Source organism: Cebus imitator, unplaced genomic scaffold (assembly GCF_001604975.1).
Source record: "Cebus imitator isolate Cc_AM_T3 unplaced genomic scaffold, Cebus_imitator-1.0 Scaffold647, whole genome shotgun sequence".
NCBI lineage: Eukaryota > Metazoa > Chordata > Mammalia > Primates > Cebidae > Cebus > Cebus imitator.
The window spans coordinates 285,566-295,057 of record NW_016107962.1 but is presented as its reverse complement, the minus strand read 5'-3'; the positions used below and the strand labels follow the sequence as shown (position 1 = coordinate 295,057).

Below are 9,492 nucleotides of genomic sequence, written 5' to 3'. Positions count from 1 at the left end.
CTTGTATGAGACTGTTGTGGGGATTACATATCAATATTTGGAAAATGCTTTGGAAAAAACTGGGCACGCCATCGATGCTTGGAATCATGCCTGGCACACAGAGGGTGCTTTCAAAGCACAACAGCAGCACCTGGCCCACAGCTGGAGCTCGCTAAGTACTCAGAGCTGCACCCATCACACATCTGGCCTTTGATAAGCACACAGGACACAGGCACAAAACTGGTGCTTAGTTAGGTCCAGGGAGAAAAAAAAAACCACACTGTTGAGCGGGGAGCAGACTGGCACTTTATATATACACACACACGGCAGAAGGTACAGGGACTCAATAAGAAAATACACTCTGTGTTCAGGTGAACCCCCATCACCACCCACGCAGAACACTCTGGGCTGAGGAGAAGGAAGGGCACAACCATAAATAAAGACTAGGAGGGAGGGTCGCTGCTGGAAGGGCAAACACAGGCGGGGCGCACACTGCCAGGAGGAAACAGGACCTGTTCTTTCCCGGGAGAGAGCGATGCAGCGGCACAGGAAAACAGTAGCCACGACTAAGCCTGCAATGCCTGGCGGGGACACCTAACACGAATAAGAGAAGAGGGACGGACACAAGAAGCGAGATTGCAGAAAGGGCTTTCTTTTCTGTGGCAGGACCCAGCCAGGGCTCTCAATTAACATCCATAAACTCAGAGCTGGGTGGGGAGCTGCAGGCAGGGGAGGCTGGGGCGCCAGATGAGCCGTCTGGGGACAGCAGGCGTCGCGCCACATCCTGGCGTTGGTAGAAGAGAACATAGGCTGCCTTGGACTGCGGGGAGAGGACAGGAGTCAGTGTGGATTATGGGGGTGGGGAGGTGGAGTCAGAAGGGAAGATGGGGAGGAGAGAGGATGGAAGTCACACCTCAATCTGATTCTCATTCACAGGCGAAACGCTGTTGTCATCAAAGTAGTGCCACTGGCCGCTGTCCTTGTTGCAGGCAAATGTTGTGTCTGAAAGGGAGGGACAGTTATCCTCACCCACCCTTCCTGCCTCTCAGAAGTGACCAGATTCACTCTGACACGCCTCCCACCACGATAACCTCACCACTGGCTCACATCCCTAGTCACCCACTGGGAAAGTCCTGACCAACCCCAGCCCAGAACCCCTAGAACAGGCCCCGCCCACAGCCTAGCACATACAGTGTCCATCACGCATGCCCCCATAATGGTTGGAAACCGCAATGAGGTCATATTTGTATAACTCTGGATTCGACTCATTCTGCGGCTTGATGACAAACTCAGAGAAGTCCAGGTCCCTGTGGATGGGGAGAGGGTTAATACTGGCACACCCACTCCTTTCCCTGCCTTCCCCCAGCCATCCTCTCCCTGGCCCTGACCGGATAGGAAACTCCACAAGGGTGTCCAGCTTCTCTCGGGAGAACTTGGTGTAGGAAAAGCGTTTCAGGTGGATGATGAGGATCTCAGGCAGCATCCACAGATCCAGCTTCTTGGTGGCCAGCTGGTGCTGCTTGCAAGAGGGGCAGTACCTACAGACAGAGCCTGAATCAGTAAACAAACTTTTTCTTTTTCTGACACAGACTCTCTGTTGCCCAGGCTGGAGTGCAGTGGCATAATCCCGGCTCACTGCAGCCTCTGCCTCTGGGTTCAAGCGCTTCTCCTGCCTCAGCCTCCTGAGGAGCTGGGATTAAAGGCATGCGCCACCATGCCCGGCTAATTTTTGTATTTTTAGTAGAGATGGGGTTTCGCCATCCACCCGCCTTGGCCTCCCAAAGTGCTGGGATTACAGGTGTGGGCCACTGCACCCAGCTGAAACAGACTTTTTCTGAGCACCTACTGTATGCCCTTTGTACCACCTGACTCTCATGTGCCATGTCTCACTCACAGAGACACTGCTCTTACTATTAGCCCATCTAGTATTCTACTTTGCTCTGTTCCTGTTAAAATCCTTTCACTCACTTGTCAAGTGCTTACTGATTATCTTTTGTACATGCATTCATGCTATTTTTTATTTTTGTTTGGCTTCTGCTCCATGAGATGCCAGTCTTATTTCAGAACCCACCTCTATCCCTCTAGTTTCCTCTCTTCATATTTTAGTCACTCATTCATTCACCAGGTATTTATTGATTGCCTGTTTAACCCTTTGGTACTATTTTATATTTCTGCTCCATTTCTGCTCCTCGGACATGCTGCCACCCAATATAGTAGTGCCACCCAATGACACCCCCACAGGCCCCGCTCTGGCCCCTCACCAGGGGTTTTCCTTCTCCAGGGTCTCCACAGTGGTGAAGAGCTCAATACACTCCTGCAGCCGCACAGGAGCCTTCTTCATCACGTACCCGACACAGTCATGCTTCACATAGCCCTAAGGTTGGGTGAGCAGATGGCCAGGTGGCCAGGTGTGAGGACGGGTAGAGGGGAGTGGGGGCCCAGGGGTGGGAGACACATGCCAAGTGGGTCAGAGCACCAACTTTGAAGCCAGAAACCTCAGGCCCTGGAGCTCTCAGTAGGTGTTCAGGCCCCAAGGCCAGGCTTGAGCTGGAGCTCTTGGCTCTGTTCCTTGCTGGAGCAATTGTGGGGAGGACGTACGAACTGTTGAGGGGCAAGAGCTGAAAGTGCCCCCCATCCCTGGGATCTTGTTTACCTCAGCCTCCGCCTCGTCATAGTAACGCTTCTTCATCTCCGGCTCCCAGTCAATAGCAATATACGGCTGGGCTGGGGGGTGAGGGAAGAGGTGGTCATGGATGCTGCTGCTAGGAAATCTCCCCTCTGGTGTCCCCAGCCCTGGCTAACAGCCAAAGGAGATACCATGGACTTCTTCAGGGGAGGTTGTGCGGTCGCTGGTCCCATTGGAGTTCACCGTCTGCAGGGTGAACAGCTGCTTGCGCCGTCGCCTTGGGGGCCACTGAGATGTGCCAAGGCAGTTGTCCAGAAGGAATGGGCACCTGTTGGTGACTCCAGAGCTGGGCCCAGGCTGCTCTGGCTCAGGCTCTCGGAGGCTGCCCCCAGTTGAGGGCCCGGGGACGTCATCTTTATCTTCCTCATCATCTTCTAGGACAGGAGGATGTCAGAGATGGAAAGGTGTGAGCCTCAAGTGCTAAGCTGCAATCACACCTAGACGAATCCTGTGTGGGTCAGACCTCTCCCAGACCCCCCACCCACTGACTGTCAGCCCCTCACCCCCACTCAGGCCATGGCACGACTTGTACAGACCCTCATCCTTGTCGACCCTCTCTCCCACCTCTCCCTCACCTTTCTCATCCCCATCGTCTTCATCATCTGAGCTGGGTTTGGTCACGTAGCGTCTGCGAGAGAGCAGAGGAGACTCCCAAGACAGGGGTACAAGGACAGTGGGTTTAGGGCCCGGGATTTTACTTAGATGATAATGGGAAGCAACTAGTAGACCCAAACATGAACTGTTCTGAATCTGAGGTGTGAGAGTGATGAGGGGGTGACATGTTAATGTATGAAGAGGCCAACACTGTCAGCAGTGGTCTGAGAATGAAGGAACTTGGGTGCCTGTCAAGAGGTGTGGAGTGTGATTAGCCGGGCGTGGTGGTGGGCGCCTGTTAAGCATAGCTATTTGGGAGACAGAGGTTGAAGAATTGCTTGAACCTGGGAGATGGAGGTTGCAGTGAGCCAAGATCGCAGCACTGCATCTCCCAAGTTAATCACATTCCACATCAAGACTCTGTCTCCAGAAAAAAAAAAAAAGTGTGGAGTTTGGACTTTTAGTCTAATAAGCTGCTGCTAGACAGACACATGCTGGCCTGACTGTAACTTCCCATCAGGGAAGGGCTCTGAGAAGTGACTTTTGAGTGCAAGATGAGGGGGGAGAATCCGGGTAACACAATGCTTTGTGTGCCATGGTGAAGATTCTGGATTTTAGGCACAATGAAAATTTGTCAGCAAAAAGACAAAAAAACGGGACTCTCCCAGGAGAGACAACTGAAGACAAAATGAAGCTGTCTGTGTTTTGTGCATCTTGTTCACCTCTGTATCACCAGCACCCAAGAGAGGCAGTAGCAAGGCGAGAGGTCTAGAGAAAGAAAAACCCTACAAGTTCTTCTACGGCCACGTTAAATTTGGACTGTCTTTTGCTTGTTGCAGGGAAGGTGTCAAATAAGCAGCTAAACACCCAAGTTGGAGTTCAGACCCCACCACCTTTACCGCCCCTGGGAAGAGGACACTTACGAGAGCCGGTACATCAGGACGTTATACAGGCCCTCCCAGGTAAACCGGTCCCGGGGCACCGACACCAGGAGGGGGTGCCCAAAAAGCATCAGGCCATAGTAAGAGTTGTTGTAGTCACGGGCAGGGGTGCGCTCCCGCAGGTAGACAGGAACCACGATGTCCTCTCTCGAGCCCTCGATAGCCTCAATCCGACCTGATACCTCATAGCTGTGGGGGGTGGATGGCAGGCATACCTGATCAGGGCCCCCCGAGACTCCTTGACTCTGCTCTGGCTGTCCCACCCACTCATCCTCACAGCCTGAAGGCATTTTTATTTTTATTTATTTATTGAGATGGAGTTTTGCTCTGTCACCCAGGCTGGAGTGCAGTGGCGTGACCTCGGCTCACTGCAAACCCTGCCTCTCGGGTTCAAGGAATTCTCCTATCTCAGCCTCCCAAGTAGCTGGGATTACAGGCGCATGCCACGACACCCGGCTAATTTTTGTATTTTTAACAGAAACAGGATTTCCCCATGTGAGGCCCGCACTAAAGGAAGGAGCTCAGCTCAGCATCTAGTACAAGGAGCAGCCTCCTAAGTGCTGAATGAGAGAAATAAGAAGCAGTAGCCTCCCTGCTGTAATGAAGAAGAAAATACCCAAAGACACCCTGTATAAGGCTCTGTTGCTCCACCCCATTGGCAACCTCAAGCCCCCTGCCAAGGCAAGTGGCTGAAGCTCTGCACAGCGCAGGTGCCCAGTGAACAAGGCAGAGGAGAGAGGAGAGAAGGTGGTTAAGGCAGGACCATACAAAAGGAAGTAGACCAAATTCCTGAGGAACCGCCGTCTCCCCATCATCCCCACTCACACGAAGATATCATCTCGGTCCAAGATGCTGCTCAGAGGCTCCTCCAGCTGGTAGAGCTTATAGAAGCGGTGACTGAAGACATCAGCCACCATCATCTGGGAATGGGATACAGAGAGGGGGCCATGAGTCGGCAAGGTCTCCCCAGGCCCTTCCACCTCCTTGCCCCAGAATTCCATCCAGCCTCTGTCTGCAGTCTCACCCTCTCTGGCGAGATACCCGTGTGCTTGGACAGAGCCACACATAGGTCCGAGATCTTGCCTTTCTTGGGGACCACGAGCCGGTGCTGAGAGAGAAACAGTAGCCACAGAAGACCAAAAGGGCTTGTGGTAAGTTAATGCAGGAAGCCTTGAGCTATGGCAGCTAATCAAACTCTGACTCTGTGTCCCTCATCATGTACCCAGGCCCCCATTGCCCCATACCTGCTCAGGCTTGCGGCGAGGATCCATGGGGATAAAGAAGACCTCCAAGACCCTCTTGTGGCTGATAGGCAGTGGAACACTGAGGTAGCAGAAGGGGTCGAAGGTCACAGATACATTGCCACAATCGGGGCACACCAGCGTGGACTTGAAGAGGCCATGGAAAGTGTCCACGATCACAGAATCATTCCGCCGTTTGTGGTTCTGCCAGGCCTCCTGTGCCACCTCCTGTTGACAGTCATGGTGGATGGTGGAGCTTACCCAGGGTAGGAGGAAACGATGACTTTGGGTGGATTCAAATGGGGTTAAGGGAAGGCCACTGCTAAAGTCCAGAGGCAGAGCTCCAGCTAGGGATATACGGAGACTATGTTCACTGTCAAGAATGTGGGTCATTTAGAGCAGGAGACGGGGATGGGGTTCACTCTGGGTTGAGTGTGGGAGCTGATATGGTATTGGAGCCAAGGTTAGGAGTGAGGCTGGAGTTGAGGTCAGGGTAGAGAAACTTAACAGAAAATGGTGGCGTGTTAGCTACCCCAGGGAGGCCAGCAAATGCCCGAGGCAGAAGTCTTAGTGGTGTTAATGGGACTGAGAATGCCAGGGACAGCCTACCTGATCAGGCCGCCCGGCAGCATCGCACAGCTCCACATACTCCTTCTTTTTCACCCGATTCAGGTCCTCATGCAGCCCGTCCAGGAGGAAGGACAGCAGCTCCTGAGAGTCATGCTGCTGGTAGCCCAGAAACTGGGATGCAAAATGGCCAACCTTGTTCTAAAAAGATGGGCAGGGTCATCACAGTGAGACGGAGTTAGGAGAACCAAGAGAAGTAGGGGGTTGGTGGTGCCCAAGGTTGAGTCACACCTTGAACACATGTGGCACAATGGAGCGGTGGTGGCCAGACCACGCCTGCTTCACCAGGTCTGCATAAGCCTCTGCGATCTCACCCTTCATGCCCAGTGGGTTGCGGAAGTTGAGCTCCTCCAGGTAGCAGTTGTTGAGGAAGTACTCCGTGAGCTGTGGCACGTTGCTGAGGCACTGCAGAGGCCAGGGGCCAAGCGAATGAGGCAGAGGGGAGAGAGATGGTGGCCAAAGTGACGATACAGAAAAAGAAGCCAGGAGGGAAGAGAGAGGAAAATGGGGGAGAGAAGGGGAAGGGAGGAGAGATAGGAGCAAGAGAGTAGGGGAGAGAAGGCATTAGGATTTCATAAGAAGGAAGAACGTGGGAGCAGGGGAGAGAAGAGGAAAAACGAGGGCAAGTTGGGAGAAGAGGCTGATAGATCAGGAATGAATGTGGGCATGTCACCTCTGACTTGTGGGGCCTTAACTTTCAGCCTGACCCCTTGCCCTGTAATCCCCTGGGGACCCCAGCTCTGTCCCCAGTCCTCAGCTCTAGAAGCCCAACCCCGTGGCTGTGTCAGACACAACTCTAACGGCCCAACCTGCAGGGCCGAGTTCATGAAGCATGTGTTGCCCAGATTGGTGAGGCCACAGATGCCTGGCTGGCCCCTGAAGTCCTCGTCTTCTTCCGAGATTTTCTTGTTCCTGGGGTTGGATGAGAAACTGTCAGCTGAGGGCCTGCTGCTTGAGGGTGCAATGTGCTCTTGGGCTCATTTTGCCTACTGTGGAACCCCCTGCTCTGGACCAGAAACCCCAAGGGCTCACATGACATGCAGCTGTGCGCTGGGCCAAGTGCCATCTTTCTTACGGGTCTCCATGATGATCAACTGGATTGGAGAAAGAGAAAGCAGCAAAGGTATTACTGCAGGGCCTTATGGGTACCTAGTCTTCATTTCCCCCAACCTGAGTACTGCCAGGTGAATCTATCTACCAGTCCACCTGAACAGAAAAGCCCTTCCCCACCCTTACCTGCCCAGTCTCAAGGGCTGAATCGAAAACCGTGAGGTGTGTGTCATACAAGCGATCCAAAGAGCCTTCTGAGTTCTTGGCCCAAAGCCGAGTGTCTTCCTGGGGCTCCACCAGAAACCGCTCTCGAGCTGTGCGCAATACTAGGCCTGTGCAGGGTGATGGAGCACATTCAAGATCTTCATGAGACCAAAATCACTGATCCATCTGGGCATACCTGACTCATCCCCATGGACCTCGCATGCTTGGCCAATACTTGTGTCTTCGATCAATCTCCAAATGACTGGCCCACACTCCAGACTTGAGACCTCCAGCAAATACCCTCTGCCACACCATGTAAGCCACTGGAATGTAGCTCACATACTCAGGGCTCTACTAGGCCCCCTCAGTGCCTCCACCCAACTTAGCCAATGCCTTCTGGGTCCTCCAAAGTCTGACCAGCGCCTTCTCAGTCAGCTACAGCCTAACCGTATGCATCCTCAAGTCACTGAGTTGGGACCAGTAGCTAGGAACACCAACCCATTCTGTGACCCTCAGACTCACCAACAGAATCGGTATTGCTGAACTGAACAGCGTGAGATGTACGCAAATCATTGTGCCGGACAAGCAGCAGTTCTACCGGGTACACCTCGACCTTCCGGATGTTGGACAGCTCTATGACCTGTAAGGGTAGAGGGATGGAGTCACAGGTGTAACCACACAGACACGGCGCTATGACCTCTGAGATGAGAGAAGCATACACTGGCTTACACACATAGCATACAAACACACATATACAGTGGTCTGTAAAGGGAGCCACGTGGGAACACACACAGCAGACACATACAGGTATACCTGTATGATGAGCTACGAGGGGGAGGAGGGCAGACATATGTGTACCTACACAGCATACATGGATCTGGACCCATGCTGGGCCTACAAGGCTTTCTTACTATCCACCTCCCACCATGCACCCTCCCCATCCACTATACCTTGCGTTCAATGGGTGGTTGGCCATCCTCTAGGCCATACCAGCTGACCAGGTAATGCCAGGCAGCTGCTGGGAGCAACACATAATCCTCACCTTCCACCAGTCCCTCCTTGAGGCGCCAGTTTATCTCATCTGTGGGGGGGGGTGGGGGTGGCAGAGGAAGAATCAGCAAAGGAAACTGACGAATAACTCTGGCCATCCCACCCACCAGTGACCTAGCACAGAGAATGGGCTTATGATCATCTGCAGGGATGGAAGGGACAAGAACTCCAGGGCTAGGGTGAGAGGGAGGCAGAGGCCTGGTACCTTCAAAGAGTGTGGCATTGTTGATGCAGCCAGGGAAGGTGCCGGAGTCCTGGTCCCCTCCCTGCACGTACGCCTCCCACTGCTTATACCAGTGCTTCTCCACAAGGAACCTGGGCCCAGACAGGTAACAAGGGTGTTACATGGGTAGCTGAGGGTTAGCTATGCAATTTCCCATGCTCATTAGACTAAAAATACCAACACATTATAATCAAGATGAAAAGTTTCAGCATCATATAAAAATAAATTAGAAGCAATATTTAATCAGCAAAACTCAGATTTGTATGTTAGATTACTTCTTAGTATTAAAAAAAATCTGATTAAAACCAGAAAATGTGCTCAACAATGGCAAATAAACCAACAAAAAACCCACACTTATAGTGCTAGGAAACATGAGGTTTATTATAGAATAAAAGATAATTCATTTAAATTAGTCTGTGGGATAACACAGTTAAGTTAGGCTCAAGATATCTGCCATCTGCAGCTAACTTTATAAGGCTTTACCCATTTATTACGTGTTTGTTTCTGAAGTATATATCAATGGAGTCCTAATTCTTCAGCTAAGAACTAGATTTGATAAATTGTGAAAATCTGCTTAGCAGCAGGAAAGAATTTAAAATGCTGAAAAGAATTTTAAGGTTTTCTTTCAAAAACTGCATATTGAAAAAACAACAACAACAAAGGCCGGGCCCAGTGGCTCACACCTGTAATCCCAGCACTTTGGGAGGCTGAGGCAGGTGGATCACCTGAGGTCAGGAGTTGAAGACCAGCCTGGCCGACATGGTGAAATCATCTCTACTAAAAATACAAAAAATTGGCCAAGCATGGTGGCACGTGCCTGTAATCCCAGCTACTCGGGAGGCTGAGGCATGAGAATCACTTGAACCCTGGAGGCAGAGGTTGCAGTGAGCCAAGATT

General features: G+C 52.1%; 1 protein-coding gene across 2 annotated transcripts in view; it reads right to left on the bottom strand.

Moving 5' to 3' along the window:
• Positions 1-262: 262 nt before the first annotated feature.
• USP11 (ubiquitin specific peptidase 11) overlaps positions 263-9,492 on the bottom strand; it is a 15,366-nt gene continuing 6,136 nt past the window's right edge. The window contains exons 2-21 of one of the 2 annotated variants that reach the window (XM_017517773.1): positions 8,578-8,687; positions 8,273-8,403; positions 7,845-7,962; positions 7,305-7,450; positions 7,101-7,162; positions 6,878-6,980; positions 6,300-6,473; positions 6,051-6,209; positions 5,445-5,669; positions 5,225-5,308; positions 5,026-5,120; positions 4,183-4,389; positions 3,241-3,293; positions 2,797-3,039; positions 2,633-2,703; positions 2,241-2,353; positions 1,368-1,517; positions 1,171-1,286; positions 893-981; positions 263-799 (exon numbers count right to left, since the gene is read on the bottom strand). In XM_017517773.1, the coding sequence (XP_017373262.1) occupies positions 662-799; positions 893-981; positions 1,171-1,286; positions 1,368-1,517; positions 2,241-2,353; positions 2,633-2,703; positions 2,797-3,039; positions 3,241-3,293; positions 4,183-4,389; positions 5,026-5,120; positions 5,225-5,308; positions 5,445-5,669; positions 6,051-6,209; positions 6,300-6,473; positions 6,878-6,980; positions 7,101-7,162; positions 7,305-7,450; positions 7,845-7,962; positions 8,273-8,403; positions 8,578-8,687 (2,587 nt within the window). In that variant the 3' untranslated portion in view covers positions 263-661. The remainder of the gene's footprint in view (positions 800-892; positions 982-1,170; positions 1,287-1,367; positions 1,518-2,240; positions 2,354-2,632; positions 2,704-2,796; positions 3,040-3,240; positions 3,294-4,182; positions 4,390-5,025; positions 5,121-5,224; positions 5,309-5,444; positions 5,670-6,050; positions 6,210-6,299; positions 6,474-6,877; positions 6,981-7,100; positions 7,163-7,304; positions 7,451-7,844; positions 7,963-8,272; positions 8,404-8,577; positions 8,688-9,492) is intronic. The other variant, XM_017517774.1, reaches the window with a different exon arrangement.